The sequence below is a fragment of the Carassius auratus genome, chromosome 2, assembly GCF_003368295.1.
Source record: "Carassius auratus strain Wakin chromosome 2, ASM336829v1, whole genome shotgun sequence".
Classification (NCBI taxonomy): domain Eukaryota; kingdom Metazoa; phylum Chordata; class Actinopteri; order Cypriniformes; family Cyprinidae; genus Carassius; species Carassius auratus.
Genome location: NC_039244.1, coordinates 16,197,871 through 16,215,016, shown reverse-complemented (window position 1 = coordinate 16,215,016; position 17,146 = coordinate 16,197,871). Strand labels below are relative to the sequence as shown.

The 17,146-nt window shown below is 35.6% G+C and overlaps 2 protein-coding genes, 1 long non-coding RNA gene and 1 other non-coding gene across 6 annotated transcripts; 3 read left to right on the top strand and 1 right to left on the bottom strand.

Moving 5' to 3' along the window:
- The first annotated feature begins 3,890 nt into the window (after positions 1-3,890).
- LOC113117746 (ubiquitin-conjugating enzyme E2 W-like) lies at positions 3,891-6,860 on the top strand. The gene is made up of 6 exons (XM_026286653.1): positions 3,891-4,026; positions 4,572-4,663; positions 5,345-5,447; positions 5,527-5,682; positions 5,768-5,843; positions 5,972-6,860. The coding sequence occupies exons 1-6, from the start codon at positions 4,012-4,014 to the stop codon at positions 5,983-5,985; spliced, it is 456 nt and encodes a 151-aa protein (XP_026142438.1). The 5' UTR covers positions 3,891-4,011; the 3' UTR covers positions 5,986-6,860.
- Positions 6,861-8,137: 1,277 nt separating this feature from the next.
- Positions 8,138-11,335, bottom strand: LOC113117756 (uncharacterized). 3 transcript variants are annotated; one of them, XR_003294199.1, is made up of 4 exons: positions 10,662-11,335; positions 9,820-10,005; positions 9,585-9,721; positions 8,138-9,502 (listed from the first exon to the last, which is right to left on the bottom strand). It is a non-coding gene; the product is annotated as an uncharacterized LOC113117756 (long non-coding RNA). The 3 variants fall into 3 exon arrangements; XR_003294198.1 differs by having other exon boundaries at positions 9,590-9,721; positions 10,662-11,330; XR_003294197.1 differs by having other exon boundaries at positions 8,138-9,721; positions 10,662-11,323.
- LOC113117738 (60S ribosomal protein L7) lies at positions 11,333-17,031 on the top strand. Its single transcript, XM_026286641.1, has 7 exons — positions 11,333-11,445; positions 12,010-12,112; positions 12,224-12,390; positions 12,612-12,749; positions 16,365-16,474; positions 16,568-16,785; positions 16,976-17,031. The coding sequence occupies exons 1-6, from the start codon at positions 11,432-11,434 to the stop codon at positions 16,774-16,776; spliced, it is 741 nt and encodes a 246-aa protein (XP_026142426.1). The 5' UTR covers positions 11,333-11,431; the 3' UTR covers positions 16,777-16,785; positions 16,976-17,031.
- Positions 12,456-12,546, top strand: LOC113041293 (small nucleolar SNORD12/SNORD106). The gene has a single exon (XR_003275374.1). It is a non-coding gene; the product is annotated as a small nucleolar SNORD12/SNORD106 (small nucleolar RNA).
- Positions 17,032-17,146: the final 115 nt, after the last annotated feature.

The window sequence follows — 17,146 nt, the reverse complement described above, 5'->3', positions numbered from 1 at the left end:
TATTTTGTTCATTTCTTTCTGCTTTATGGAGTTCATATGTGCAGGTAACCCTTGGACAGTTCACCCAAAATTAAAATTCTGTCATTTACTCACTCAAGTTGTTCCAGACCTGTATGAATTGATTTCTTCTATGGAACACAAAATAACATATTTTGAAAAATGTGGGTAACCACTTGTTTTTCCATGCTATAAAAGACAATAGGGCCATTAATTATTTGGTTACATTCTTTAAAATTAAAATGTACGAGAAAAAATACAACAGATTTGGAACAACTTGTCAATATATGATGCCAAAATTTTAATTTTGGTGGGAGCTATCACTTTAATAAAATTCTAATAAGAAGACCCCAAATCAACAGTTTAAATTGAATCTTTTTTTGCATTTTTGAAAGTCAATGACAAGGAATAATTCTAACTAGGTTTACAATGATGTTAAAGGAATATCCTGCAGATTTAAATGAGGAATCAATATACAATTTATTGATATATAAAACATTTACATTTATAAAATATTGCATAAAAACATTACATATTTTAAATACATCATTTGTTATTCACTACAATGGTGTGATACACTTTTAGGTTTCCTTTTATGTTTTTGTCTTGCTGCTGTTCACGTTTAGCTGAAAGTGTTAATTAGCAGGCTTCACTGTGATTTTTATTTTATTTTTATTAGTTACAGGTAGTGTAGACACAGTGTAGCACACAGATCAGCTGCACATCACAGACAGCTGCAGAAGTGAAGGCCAGCCTCCCTCCCTGGGAAGCTACCTGTGCCTCGAATTTACAGCTAATTATCCAAAAGGCAAAATAGTTAATTTGTCTTGCTAACATCCATGACTCATGAGAGCTACCATGTAAGGCATTAGGAGGTCTAGTAATTTAGACCAGTGTGCGTTCTTTTATTGCATGATTCAGTTTCTTAAAATGCATTTAGAATGATCACAAACTCAAGATATGGGGGCAGAATTATATTTGATTTCATATAGTTTATCAGTATCACGTAAAGACTGGTGTTTTTTTCCATCAAAAAGCAGCATGAATACAAATTTGATTTTATACAGCAGTTCAATAAACAAGAATTAAATATTAAGACACTTACATTTAAACACAATATTGACTCTTTTGCTCTATTTCACCAACAGTGCACAGCATAACTGAGTACTGCCCCTCTCAATAGATATAAAAGATGTTATGGATATTCCAGAGTAGTCACCCTGATTGTCTACTAATTGTGAGTTTTTTTCTTGTGTGAATTTGTAGAATGCTGTGATGTTTTATTGGGCTTTTATTTAGCGGTGGGTGACCATTTTGTGTTTTTGTTTTGTTCTGTTTAGTTTATTTGTTCTTTTTTTATAAAAAGAAAATTATACCATTTAAACTATTACTATTATTCTGATTTAATTTTTATTTTATTTTCATTTGTTTAGTTAATTTTTTTTTTTCTTGTCAGTTGTACTTGACACTGTTTTGACACCCTATTTTTACCTTTTGGTTTTGTTATGTCACTGGAAAATCGATAAACAAATGTAAAAAAAAAAAAAAAAAAAGATTTTTAATGATCAGTAATATAATTCAAAGAAAGATGGCAAAATTGAAACATATTAAACATATACTTAATAAAAACAACAAACTATATGCTCAATTTTGTTTAAATAAAGGATTGTAGAAACGAGTACACCTGCGATTTAATTCATAAAAAAAATGTGTAATATTCTAGTACTTAATATGTCCTCCAGAACTAAAGGAAAACTGCTCTAATTCTTCTTGGCACTGAGTGTACAAGTTCATGACAAATTTGCACATCTGTTCTGTTTAACTCCTGGACGACCTCTTTAAATGCTCTGGTCTTTAATGGTGGAGTTTTGTTCAGCTCGTTTTTACAGAATCCCCCACAGCTGCTTAAGCGTGTTAAGACTGAGTGAAATTTGAATCTTCATTGTCATGCTGAAAAAATGCCAAATAATGCAGGGAATGAGGGGAGGGTAGCATCTTTCATACAAGTTTTTATATTACATCACACAGTGGTGTGTGAATTCATTCCAGCATTGATAAAACCCCAAATCCCTCACACCTGCAGCACTCATTCATCCCTATAAAAGCTTTACTACCACTGAACATAAGTGTGGGTACCAAGCACTTCTCACTGTAATTTCACACCAGAACATTTTGGATGCTTTTGGATCTGAAATGATTGACTTGGTCTCTTGAGACCAGAGTATGGATTTCCAGTCCCTATTTTGTAAATATGGGCCTTGGAAGAGGTTAAATGAGTTTATTGTGCTTTGGCTACAGTCGGTAGTTCTGGTTTGGGTAAACAACCATGCATGTCACTTCTGCAGGCTGTGTCATACTCTTTGAGATAAAGTGTCACTCTTTTCATAGCTAATGCTGACTCTTTCTAGCAAAAATTCACTCATCACTAAATGAAAAATTTAAAGTGAAGACCTGTTTATTTCAGTCCATTGTTTTTGAATGTCAGTCTGCTAAGATTTCACAGTTTAATTTGGTATTCCTCTTGTACCATTGTCCTCGTTTATGCTAAGAAACCTAGCACCTAGCAGTTCTCTCCCAAGTTCCACTGCTGCCAGCATTAAGTCTAGATTGATTCAGTGGGCAATATAACACTTTTTTTTTATTGTCAGAAAATTTATTTTTGTTTTTATTTTATTTATTATTTTAAGTTTTGGCTCAAAATACTTACCTGTTGATAGAAAAAATAGCCTTAAACCTATACTTTTTTTTTTTCTTTGACAAGAAAATCTTATTTTACTGGATAATTTTGGCATTTTTCTTTGGTTATTGATCAAGCAGGCTTGTTGGAACATTACATCTCCAAATAACCCTAACATTTCTTCTAAGTAGAGAGTAATTGCTGAATTTGTTAAGTTTTAGAGTGGGTTTACTCATTTATGCTTCGCACTGTATTCCAATTTGCATCTCTGAGCAACATGACGCTGTTTTGTTCCTGAATTAGTCAAACATTTAAATGATTCAGTTCAGTCGCAATGATTCACTTATTAACAGTGATTTGCTGCCACCTACTGGCAGTTTTAATTTCGAATTTAAAGTACCTTTCTTCTTTAAAATAATAATAATAATAATAATAATAATAATAATAATATCAGTAATATAATAATCAAATATCAGTATTCAACGTTTTATGTTTAAAATATCAAAACAGTATTAATGCATTTGTAACTGCAGGTCAAGTGCATTCATGTCCTGCATTAAACAGTGTGTAAATGCATCTAAATGCCACTTCTAATGCAGCTTCTGTGTTTTTTCTACATTGCATATTATGTTTGTCAATACTGATTAAATTTGCTCTGTAACAGACCAAATGACTTATTATTCTAATTGACAGATTCAGTTTAAGAATTTGACTGAAAAGATAATGTAATAAATAGGCTATATTATATCGAAATAAAAATCTCAGTATTTTCTGGGATAACGATAATTAGACCATATTTTGCTGATTGTGTTATTGTGCTCGTACCTTAAAGACTACCGTGGACAGCTGACTCCTAAGATTTTTAATATTCTTCATATTTTTTGTGTTGATCAGTTCACAGCAGTGATAGAAGTTAGTCTTTTGCAATAGTCCTACGTTTATTATTTTTTATGGGCATTTTTACCTTTTTCTTTTTTCTAACTTTTTCGGCATATATGAGAAGTGGCCTTTTTTCACGTGAGCCCCTTAAAATGTCTGCGCATGTCCCTAAACCTACATGAAATTTACTTTTAAAAATAAACCCACCATGAGCAATATTTACGGGAGTAAAAAGTGTAGCGCAGTCTCCCTACTTCGGTTTTGTACATAACGTTACAGTACAGTTTCGCATTTCCTTCCGTAAAAAGGAGGATCTTAAGACTGTTTTGGCTTCGATAAGAGGATTTCAGCTTGTTCACCTGTAGTACCTCCCGCTAAACATTGTTGTTGCACTGCGGTTCCGTGAAAAAACCTGATCAGACGTCACTCGGCCAATCGCCTCTCAGGGGCTTTCCATCATGGCGTCTATGCAGGTGAGTATCTTCCTACATACTCTAGCAACTATGGTCAAATAAGAGTATAAACTACTTTTCACAAATAGCTGTAACACGTACAGGGTTTCGTCCAGTGTCCCTGTCAGTACTGATTTGAACCCAGAACAGTAAGCTGTCATTTGTACGCACGTTTGTTTACTTTGTAAGCTAACGCTCAGTCAGCTTGACAACCCGACAAACTCTGTGCTGTCACATCACATAACGTTACTGTTGTGGCGATGGAAGACGATCCTTAAAGGGATGTGAAACGAGAATAATGTAGCATAGTTCTACCAGAGCTGTAAATAATTATAATTGTGCTTAATCGCTAGCTTCTATAGCAGTGCAACTCGTTTGACTAGCTCGTTTTTAGCTGTCTGCTTGCTAGTTGCATTTTCAGTACTTTTCGGACACTAGGATTTTATTAAAGTGGAGTGTTTAAAATCATACACGTTGTATTAAAATGGTAGATTAGTGCTTTAGAATGAGGGCTTGTCTTGTTTCTACTGAGTTATTTCTTAAATCAAGCTATTTTCACTTTCCAGAGGCGATTACAAAAGGAATTGTTGGCATTGCAAAGTGATCCACCTCCTGGAATGACTCTGAATGAGAGAAGTGTGCAGAACACAATCACGGAGTAAGTCCTGAGATGTGTAAAGCTCGAGCAGTTGAGGCTGGGTCATATTTTGACAACCTGCAACCTTACCTCATAATGTTTAATCAATATGTCAGCTGGATCTTCCAGTGAAAATGGCAGAAGAGATGAAGTATGCATACTTTTCCAAAAATATAATCATCTTAAACCCCGCCCTTTCAAGACCAGGTTTATCTTCCTCCACTTTCATTTACTCACCCTTATGTCATTGCAAAACTCATAAATATTTAATTCTTCATTGAAAATGAAGATATTTTAAATAAAATCTGAGAGATTTCCATCCATGTAGCTAAACCGATCCAAATCTTCTGAAAAGAAATGATCGCTTTTATTCACATATAAATATTGATTGACTCACACAGAACACATTAACGGTAAACAAATGCTTAAACGTGTGCATCACATGTATGTTTTTATAATCTTTTTGAATCATCAAAATCTTGGTAGAATAGACTTTCAGTGGAGGGACAGAAATTTTCCAGGTTTTATTAAAATAGCATTAATTTTATTTAGTCTCATGGGTTTGGAACAGCATGGGGGTGAGTAAATGATGAATTATAATTTCTGGGTAAAATAACTCCTTTAAAATATTCAAGTTTTTGTACTAAATGGGTTAATTTATTTTTATTTGAGTCACAGCACGAATCCTTTGTGTTTGTCCAGGTGGTTAATAGATATGGAAGGTGCTCCAGGGACTCTCTATGAAGGAGAGAAGTTTCGGCTCCTCTTCAAATTCAGTAGTCGGTATCCTTTTGATTCACCTCAGGTAAACTGTGAATCTCTTATAATATGTCGGTGTGTTTGTCCGTCTGTCAAAGCTGATTGTTTGTTGCTATTGTTTCTAGGTAATGTTCACTGGAGAGAACATCCCCATCCATCCGCACGTCTACAGCAACGGTCACATCTGTTTATCTATTTTAACTGAGGACTGGTCACCAGCCCTGTCTGTGCAGTCTGTTTGTTTAAGCATTATTAGCATGCTGTCAAGCTGCAAAGAAAAGGTACATTTAACCTTTTAATAGACCAAACCGGGAAAGGTTAATAATTCATTAATAACAGTTGTCTAATGAACGGTTTGCTTTTCAGCAACGGCCTCCAGATAACTCCTTTTATGTAAAGACATGTAATAAGAATCCAAAGAAAACTAAGTGGTGGTATCACGGTGAGTGTATCTCCCGTTATCTTCTATAGAACTAGTTTTCATGCGAGATATTTTAGTGTCAAAGTTCAATTACTTTGTTTGCTTTGCTCTATCTGTATGCTAAATCCATGTCTTGTTTTGTTTTTCAGATGATACATGCTAGTATCCTCACAATTTTGATATATAAACAGACTTTTCCAAGTACATCAAGTACTTTACGATACAGTCTTTTGGGTTAAGACTGAACCAGCAGACCCTGGGATGGTGATTAATGTGTGGATTGGGCGTACACTTCTGCTGACTGGAAAAAGTGCATAAAAACTGCAGGAATGTAACCCACCCAGCAGTTCTATTTTGTTAGAAGCAAGATGTGGAGCTCTTTTTTTTATTAATATTTTGTTATGTTTGATTTACGTTGTATTGTTTTGCACCGACTGTGCAATAATAACTTCAGTGTGAGTTTGGAATAAAAGGAAAGTCAGTGCAAATCAGAAACCCAGCTACTGTGATGGATCACTCATCAAAAGCAGAGACCGATGTCTATCGTTGCCTTGCTTGGTTATGCACTGTCAAAATCGAACAAATTTTAAAAGCATAGTTTATTTTAAAACAGGCCATTTTTAGTTGAATATTGTAGCTGGGTGTGGTGTATAATAGGCTACTATTCTGATGAATGTCATATTTACGGATATGTACAGATTTAATGCAGGGTGTTGATCATGTGACATGATCTTAAAGGTTATTTGGAATACACAGATGCTTTATGGGTTAGGATTCAAGCACTGGTTTTATAGATAGACCCCCATTTTGTGTAGTTAAAACGAGATAGCTTTAAGCATAATCACTTTATCTTTTATGAGAAGCTCTATCTAGGTATATTAAAATTGTCTTGTTTGATTTTATGATTTATCCTACTGTCCTGGGAAAGGTTACTTTTCCATGCTGTTAACTTTAGAAATAGTGAAGCCTGTCTTCATTGTTTGTTAAAACTTTATTTAAAAAAATGTTCTTTATTAAAGTAATATATTTTGAAAAACTGTCATGTATTTCAATTAGACTACTTTAGAAATGTATATTGTGTGACTTCAAAATATTGAGTGATGAACTTATTCTCAAAATGGTACAAAAACACAAACGTCAGCATTGATGTCCACTAGAGGGAAGCACAGTAACGTAAACAGACACGTTACATTAACATTGAGTTTGTTGCAGGCATAGCAGCAAACTCCTAAGCTGCTGTTCAAAAGTTCAGAGTTGGATTATTTATTTATTTTAACGCAAGACTGTAATTATTTGGTCAAAAATACAGTAAAAACAGTAATATTGTGGAAAGATGATGTATTAAAAGTTTTAATACATTTAAATATATCAATTTATTCCTGTGATGCAAAGTTTAATTTTCAGCACGTTACTCCAGTGTCACATGACGCTTCAGAAATCATTATAATATACTTATTTGGTGCTCAGGCAACATTTATTATTAATATTAACATTTATAATTAATGTTAACATTTATAATTATGCCATGCGCTTTGACTTTTTATTTAATTTTTTGTGAAAGCCATGAATAGAAAGTAACAGTGTACGATAAGTCATTTTTACCAATTTAATGGATTAATAATAATAATAAAAAACCATTGAACAGTAATGTAAGTCTTGATACTATGTCAAGTTCTGTTAGAACAATGATACTATTTGTAAAAATGCTATCAGAACATTTAATGCGTTAACTTTATTAATGTTATTATATATAAAACTTATTATTATTAGTATAAAGTTTAAATGATTAAATGGTAAGAGCATAATAGTACAGTTTTAACACATTTTACTATGCATATTTCTATATTATATTGCTTTAAATGAGAAATGCAGGCCAAATGAGGAAAATGAGAAACGAGAGACCAAAAAATGCAGAAGAGCTGAAGGACACTATCAAAGAAACTTGGGCTTCCATACCACCTCAGCAGTGCCACAAACTGATCACCTCCATGCCACGCCGAATTGAGGAAGTAAAGCAAAAGGAGCCCCTCACAAGTATTAAGTACATGTACAGTAAATTAACATACTGTACAGAAATTAAAGATTTACTGATATAAATGAATAAAAATCCATTTTCCACGACATTCTAATTTACTGAGATGAACCTGTACAATAAATAAAAAAATTATATTTATAAAAATAAAAAAATTATATTTATAAATTTATATTTATTAAAAAATATATATTTATAAATAAATATATATATTTATTTATACAGAAACCAAATCACCTTTTCACCACTTAACATTATGGAAGAAGGAAACTGTACATGATTAATTTGAAGACCGTTTATTTACCAATAAGCACTTTTGCACCTTTCTGCTAATCTTTTACTTTAATCATTGTTGTTGTCCAAATTATCAGAAGATCAAGACAACAAAAGCAACAAGAAGAAATACTTTCATTACATAGTGCATTTCATGGTGTTTTTAGGAGGATAAATCCTCTAAAGTGACGAAGTCTTGGAATATTAAGAGGTAAGCAACAATACATGACAAATAAAATGTGAATGCATACAAACAGGAGAAAGGCCTTAAAGTGGTCATATGACATTACAAAAAAATAAAAATACAATAAAAAAAACATTATTACCATTTATAACACATATTTGGTATAATTAAATGTGTTTTGCGTTTTATGGTGTAAAAAAAATAATAATAAACTTTTCACATACTGTACATTAATGTTGTTCCTCTATGCCCCAGCTTTCTGAAACACGTCGATTTTTACAAAGCTCATCATTCTGAAAAGCAAGGTGTGCTCTGATTGGCCAGCCATCTAGTGTGTTGTGATTGGCTGAATGCCTCAAGTGTGTGGCGGAAATGTTACACCTTACCAACCTGTGATGCCGTGTGTCACCCACTAGAAACGAGACTTTCGTAGCATCCAGTGGGGATGTCAGAACACTGGCATTGTAGGCTACTCTCTCAGGAAACGGTCATCGTCTCTGTAAAATGTGTTGCACACATCTGAATATTTGGTTTAAACTGTTCAGGAACAGTGTTGTAAATTCAACCTAAACAATGATTTCTAGTTGTGTCCTCTTTTGGAAGGCCAAACAAAGTAGTTTCACTTTCACCATGAAATGCATCTCCACAAGATGCAAGCTGCGGCGGCAGCAACAGTACTACAGTGAAATTAATGTTACGCCATCTTTCTTTGCATGAACATTTGGGCGGTGTAATGCAAATCTTCCCACACAGTGACGTAGACGTGGGGGCATGTTTGAATGAACCGTTTTAGTGGGGCGTGGAAGAGTCTTAAATTTTATAAAGAATATCTCTTTGGGTTTGAGACTTTAGTCTTTGCAAACCTTTAGTGATTTTATCCATTCATGAACAGCTTGTAACACTCCAAAGAGAAAGGAAAACTTGAGGTCACATCATATGATCCCTAATGTAACACACGACATCTTACAATTAAAGACAATCGCTACATAGTGTTCTACATTTTGTAATTATTGCAACGTCAAAGTTGACAGCAAAATATTTTTGCAGCATTGCTCAGTCAGAACCAGTTAGATTCCAGTCTTTGATTAATTGTTGTTTGTGGACTCCTTCTGTTGAGCCAAAAATGGGTACATGCATTTATCAGCACTGATAAATCTGTATATGCAAACAATGACATCAAATGGCAAAACACTGCAAAATAAGAGAGATTGAGGGCCGTTATAAATAGACATATTAAATTAAACAAGAATATTTAAGTACTTGACTTATTTACTTAACGCTTTCATGAAAGTGACCATGTACATGACTCGTGGTGTGCAGATCATTGGTTGGTCTGTTAGTATGGCTGTCATGGCCTGTTTTACACAGTACTCTGGCTTTAGTGGTGGAAACAACAGAGCCATTTCTTTCCTGTTTAAAAGAGATTAAAGATTGAAAGAGAACAATTCTTCAAAATAAGAACATCTTGCCATCAGAATTAAATGAACGACGCTGTAAAAACCACAAACCTAATTTTGCAGCCTTTGAACATGCCAGTGTGAACTAAAAAAGGACAGAAAAGCGTCATCTTTACTCCATCCTTATCAGCTGCTTTCAGTTCATGGCTCAAAGACTCATGGGTTTACTGATGTCACAAACATACGTGTACACTTTTGGCTGAAACAGAGACAACTCTTGAACACTATCCAAAGAGCCTGTAAAAAGAAAAAAAGCTAGATTACGTAAAAATAGGGTATTGCACAATTTTACCCATTTAAAATCTCTTAACCCATTTATTCCCAGGGTCTGAAAAGGGTTGATGATGTACTCGACACAGAATTGCCAACTAAAAATAAAACTTACAAAATGATTAACTTTCTATTTGTTGGGTCTTAACTGACCAACATTGAAAAACTCTGTAAATTCCCATCGGTTGTCATTAATAAAACGCATACTTTTACAGTCCTTAAACTTTTAACTTGGGTTATCTAGGAGTAAAGCACGTGTTTACTTTCCTGGGAAAACCTGGGATTAAGAAAAAACGGGTTCAAAAAAAAAAACATAATATTTTTAACACTTTACAATAAGGTTTCATTTGTTAACATTAACTAACTATTAGTTGACAGGAACCAAAAATACTTCTAAAGCATCCATCTTTCTTACAATTAATGTGACCATTTAAAAAAAATACATCACTGAAATCAAAAGTATCGTTATTAATGGACACGAGCTAACATTAACAACGAACTGTAGCATTTTAGTAACTAAGTGTTTTGCAGCATAACAATGAACAAACTATTTGGGACTTTATTGTAGTTTTCCAAAAAACAGTCTTGTGAAAGACTAAAATTAGGATGAAAGGATCGTTTACCATTAAACTCCCCAAAGGAAGGTTTGATTTCTCGGTAAATTTCTCGCACCATCTCCGCGGTCTCTTCGTTCTTCTGTCGGTTGATTTCCCACAGCACGAGGCTCGCTCGTCTCCGGGCAAACTCCAGCGCGAAGAGTCGCCCGAGACCGCGTCCAACTCCCGTAATCACACACACTTGACCCTCCACACACTTTTCCCGCGGAGGAATGAACCATTTTGCACCGGCCAGTAAAAACGACCATATTATTTTAAAAGTGACCACGAATAATTCAGTTACGATATTCATGATATACGCGCCTATGTGTTTCCACTCGCCAAACTAAACAAATGCAAAGAAAGAAATCAAACCGCAAATGTGCTGCACAGAAATATCCCGTTGAGGCTTAAATAAATCCTGGATCCCTCGGCTTTCACGCCAGAATGAATTCTGCCCATAACAGTGTATTTCTGTCACTCTCCAGCTCTTTGATCGAACTCACTAGACTTCATAACTTTCCACGCGTGTTTGTGTCCGCCTGGTATGCAGAGCACACACAGCCTGTGCGTCATATCTAAAGCACTGTTTCCAGACAGTTTACCTCTCAACACAATGCATTTTGGGAATGAACTATCAGCGCAACCTGAAAGTCTCTCAAAAAATTAAATAATTACACTATTATTCTTAAAATACAGGCAACAGATCTAGAGACCTAACTTAACCGGAAGTCTGAAGGACCTCCCTTATAAGACGCCACTGCGCATGCGTACAAGCCTCTTTTACTGGTGGGGTAATGGCGGGTGAAACGTAAGTTGTAAACCGTGCTATTTTAATCCTTTTCCATCGGTTCAATTATCGCTCATACGATATTGTTTGGAGTCTAAGTGGGCAATATGTGTATATTTAAGTATTATGGTGGGAAAATTGGGAGCAGCGGGGAATGATGAACCAATAACTTTGTTGTGAACGTCGTGTAGTCCGTTTGGGCTGAATCGGTTCAGCAACGTGTACATAAGCAGTTCGTGTAACAGTAAAACGTGTCCGAATTAATATTTCTACACTTAAATACCAAAATATCGTAATTGGTTGTAAAATATTTTTATTCGAACCAACATTTACTTATTGTCATTAGCTGACTGCTAGCTGAAGGCAAAGACATGATGCTATGCTACACGCTATTACTGTCCTTATAATAAAAGTAGTAACCTAATTGTCAAGTCTACGAAATTATATATTATACATAATATATATGTAATTGTTGTGTAGTTTAAACGTGGATTGCTTTTTTAATGTGGCATGTCGCAGCCTGGTCTGCAGGCCCAACCTGGATACCAAGAAAATGAAATGTGCATAATTTTGGTTTCTCATTAGAAAGAAGAAGGTTCCCTCAGTCCCCGAAAGCCTCTTGAAGAGGCGACAGCGCTTTGCTGCCATCAAGGCTGTGCGTCTGAAGAAGGCAGCAGCTGACAAAAAGGTTGGTGTTTCAGACTTGACCTGTTTCTTTGTCGTTTTCTAAAGAGAGGTCAAGATGATGTTGAAAAATGTAGAGCCAGAATTGAGCATGTGTCTCTTCTCATGCCCATAGGCCCACAAAGTCACCAGGAAGCTCATCTTCAAGAGAGCTGAAGCTTACCACAAGGAATACCGGGAGATGTACAGGCGTGAAATCCGCATGAGCAGAATGGCTCGCAAGGTCGGCAACTACTACGTGCCAGCTGAGCCCAAACTGGCTTTTGTTGTCAGGATCAGAGGGTAAATGTTCCACTTTCAAATGCTGTTTTTGTTTATCTGCCATGCTGTACAGGCAGATGTCACCAGATGTGGTTAATGATGTTGCTCTTTTTTCCCCGTCTTATCGACCATGGTGATTCCTCTTGAAAATAAGCCAAATCCTCTGAAACCACCATCAAGTATTAATGGTAATGAAACTCAAGTTGTGAAAGTTGTTGATGAAATACCTTGTGTGTCCTCAGTATCAATGGTGTCAGCCCTAAAGTCCGCAAGGTGCTTCAGCTGCTCCGTCTCCGCCAGATCTTCAACGGTGTCTTTGTTAAACTGAACAAGGCCTCCATCAACATGCTCCGAATTGCAGAGCCCTACATTGCCTGGGGGTAAGTAAAGATGTTTTTGGTAATTTAAATATTGTGAATGTCTATGGAGTATTTACAGCTGTCTTACAGTTCAAGGTGCAATACCATTTGAAAGTCTGGGGTCAGAATTAATTTTAAGAAATGAATGGTTATTCAACAAAAATGCATAAAACTTACTAAAGTTTACGGTTTTCAATAGATGCTGTTAACTTTTTCACAGATGTTAAATAGCGCCATTTTTTTCAACAATACATGTTTCTTGAACATCAAATCAGCTCAATAAAAATTAAATATTTAGGATCATGTGACAATCAAGAAGTGTAAGTGCTGAAAGTTCAGCATTATCACTGGAAGAAAATACATTTTATATATATTTTATACAGTAGTAATGTGAAATTTGAATTGGTTGTAATGCAAATTGGATTAAATGCAGTTTAGGTTAAGACCTTTTGAGAGTGGTCTTATTTTGAGAAAGTCTTGCCTAACCCCATTTAATTGGTAGAGTATACTTTGCTCAAATTAAAGTTTCTCATGTACTTGTTACTCCAAACCAGTGTTAATTTTGACAGGAATTCTTGATTTGGTCTTAGTCACATTTTATTCATATTGGTTTGTATAGTTTGTCGATGACAAAAAAAAGTTTTTGTCAACTTTGTTAAATTATCCATTTAACAGTAGTGAAAAGGTAGCAACTCATAAAAATTATAGTTCATTTAATTTATAATTATAAAATAAAGCAGAATAACACAAATACGAAAAATACAAATAAAAAAAAATCAGATACATTAGGTTTACTTAAAATATTTAAAGGGATAGTTCACCCAAATATTAAAATTGTCATTAATGACTCGCCCTCATGTCGTTCCGAATCCGTAAGACCTCTGTTCATCTTTGAAACACAGTTTAAGATATTTTAGATTTAGTCCGAGAGCTTTCTGTCCCTCCACTGAAAACGTATGTACGGTATAATGTCCATGTCCAGAAAGGTAATAAAACCATATTCAAAGTAGTCCATCTCCCTCTGAGTTAAAACAAACCAATATCCCAGAGTAATTCATTTACTCAAACAGTACACTGACTGAACTGCTGTGAAGATGAACACCGAGCTGAGCCAGATAGTGAACGAAAGATTGACTCGTTCTTGAGTCATGAACCGGTTGCATCGGTTTTCGGATCACCAGTAGTGCTGGGAAGTTCGGTTCTTTTCCACGTACTGGTTCTTTCAGACAGTTCAGAATCTATCACCAAAAGAATCAGTCTGCTTCACGCTGAATCACACATGCGCAGTATCATCAGCTCCTCGGCTCTTGAATCGGATGCGTCTGAGAGAAACGGTTCTTGACTCGAGAACGAGTCCATCTTTTGTTCGTTATCTGGCTCGGGTGTTCATCTTCAGTTCTCTTCACATCAGTTCAGTCAGTTTACTGTTTGAGTAAATGATTTACTCTGGAATATTGGTTTGTTTTATCTCAGAGTGAGTGTCAGCCACATAAAAAGAAAGTTAACAGCTTAAGTAATTTGTGGATTAATGCGTATTGGATATGCGAACAGTTTCAAACAATTCAGTTCAATTTGGTGAACTAGTTCAAAAAGATCCGGTTACATCGAGTGATTCGTTTGTGAACCGGATATCACTAAACTGCAGTGTTTTGAACTCTCTCACAACAGACACGGAAAAGAGACGACAATGCTGAATAAAGTTGTCGTTTTTGCTATTTTTGTACTAAAATGTATTTTCGATGCTTCAAAAAAATTCTAACTGACCCTCTGATGTCACATGGACTACTTTGAAGTAGGGGTGCTCCGATCACGATTGGCAGACCGTTATGCGCATCTCGTCAGTAAAGCCGGTTCTGTAATCAGCGGTAAATTCCATCAGGTGCATGATTTCACATCGAGCAGCTGTTACTACACAAAGCCATTGTTAACTGAGAAGCTGTGCAAATCGATGTTCATTTTCAGCGTTTATTTGTGCATCTTCTCACTTAACAATGGCTCTGTGTAGTAACAGCTGCTCTGTGAAATCACGCACCTTAGGGAATTTACCGCTGATTAGAGAACCGGCTTTACTGACGAGATTCGCATTAACCATCGGCCGGTTGTGATCAGAGCACCCCTACTTTGAAGATGCTTTTCTTGCCTTTCTGGACATAGACAGTATACCGTACATTTTCAATGGAGGGACAGAGCTCTAGGAATAAATCTAAAATATCTTAAACTGTGTTCTGAAAATGAAAAGTCTTACAGGTTTGGAACGACATGAGTCATTGTTATTAATGACATAATTTTTACATTTGGGTGAACTAACCCTTTAATATCTTCTGTTGGTTAACAATAATGACACCGATAGGTACTGAATTAGGAATGCTGTCCCTTTAAGATGGAAGGCATGCAAGCAATGCTGACACGCATTCAGTTTTCACCCAACGGTTCACCTTCACTGAATCCATAACTATTTACATGAGATATTCTTTACTAAAAGACATTTGGACTGCTATGCGTGTATTAGAGCACTGAGAATTGATCTCGTGCTGTATATGAGAACTGAAGAAGTGGCGCGAGAGTGATCACTTCTATCAGCGCGATTACACCTGCACGAACTTAAGTTAATTTTCAATTAATTGTGACTCCAGGGAAAAACGGGACGTCTGGTCACCTCATCCCTAGCCTTTTGGGTGCTAAGGACATTGTTTCAGATCACTAGTTCTAGTTGGTAGTCTATCCATCCACTGCTGCTTCCATACTGTGACTAGATATGTGAATGGCCCCTATCCGATTGCAATCCATTGACAGGGACGCACATTTTTAAGGACAAGACAGTATCCTATAGGATTTATTTTGAATGTCCAATAGTCTTCAAAAAACATTATAGTCCTGTCTTGTTAATGGAGAGGCAGCATAAATTTAGTCATAGTTTTTATTAGATGTTAGTTTAACTAGTCACAGGAAAAAAATGTCCTTCATTTTTCATCTTCGTTAATGAAATCTTATGCTAGTTGCGCCCTCTTGTAGACTCTTGTAGCCAAAAGCTTTTCTTTACCCTAACTGAAATTATGCATTTTAAATTTTATAACATTTAAGCACAAAATTTCAATTTAGTTTTTCAGCCATTTTGACACCGATTTCAAACCAACATAAGCCACTTTATTTTAATTGAATGGAAAGTTGAATGTACTGGATGCTCTTTTGTGTCATTGAAGTGAATGTGAACTGGTTGTTGGGCTATACATTCTTTGAATTTTTTTTTTTTTTCATTACATCAGTGACTTGAATGGTTGACTTTGACATCAAATCAAAAGTGACCTATCAAAGGTGTCATAAGTTGAATACATTTTGTTTCTTGCACAGATCTTTAGTGTAGCTTCAGAATACTTCTAATATAGTGCATATGAAAGTCAGTATTTGGTTCTTTGTCATTCCCCATTTACTTCTGTTTTATGAAAAGTGTCTGTTACCTCAGTATCTCCCCTTTTGTGTTCAATGGAAGAATCATTTGGGAGAAAGAAATTCATTTTTGAGCAAAACGTTCTTTGTCCAATGTGAAATGTAATGTGTGGCATGGCACCTTGGCATTTAAACATTCATTAAAATGTACTTGGTATGCTTACTAAAGCACAGTATTGCTTTTGTTTTCAGTTACCCCAACCTTAAATCTGTGCGTGAGCTCATCTACAAGCGTGGATTTGGCAAGATCAGGAAGCAGCGCATTCCTCTGACAGACAACGTCCTCATCGAGAGGGCCCTTGGTAAGGACAAGCCAGTGCACACTCTGATTGAACACTAGGTATTACAGTGGTAGCATTTATTAGGAGTCAGTTACATGATTTACATCTCTCCAGGTCGTTACGGAATCATCTGCGTTGAGGATCTCATCCATGAGATCTACACTGTTGGAAAGAATTTCAAGTGTGCAAACAACTTCCTCTGGCCATTCAAATTGTCCTCCCCTCGTGGTGGCATGAACAAGAAGACCACCCACTTTGTTGAGGGAGGAGATGCAGGAAACAGGGAGGACCAGATCAACAGACTCATCAGGAGAATGAACTAAGACCATAAGGTGACCACCTGACCTCATAAGTTTGATATTTATTTATTTATTTATTTGCATTCAACTTGTTCTTGCAGACCACATTGGAAATGTGTGTGAGATTCAGGTTATTAGTAGATTGAAGAGAAAATGTGCTTATTGACTAACTGCTCTTCTCAATTCAAACTTTTAATCTAAAACTTTTTTTTTGTCTCTACAGGTTTTTGGAACATTTCTGCTAATGTGCCGTGAGAAAATAAAATCATTTACACAAACACTGGTTTTGAGATTTATTTCTTGGCTTCTACTGTGTGTGTGATGCTAATATTTTGTACTATAAAGCATATCTGAAGTCTCAACTGCACTGAAAAAATGGTGCATTGGTGTCTCC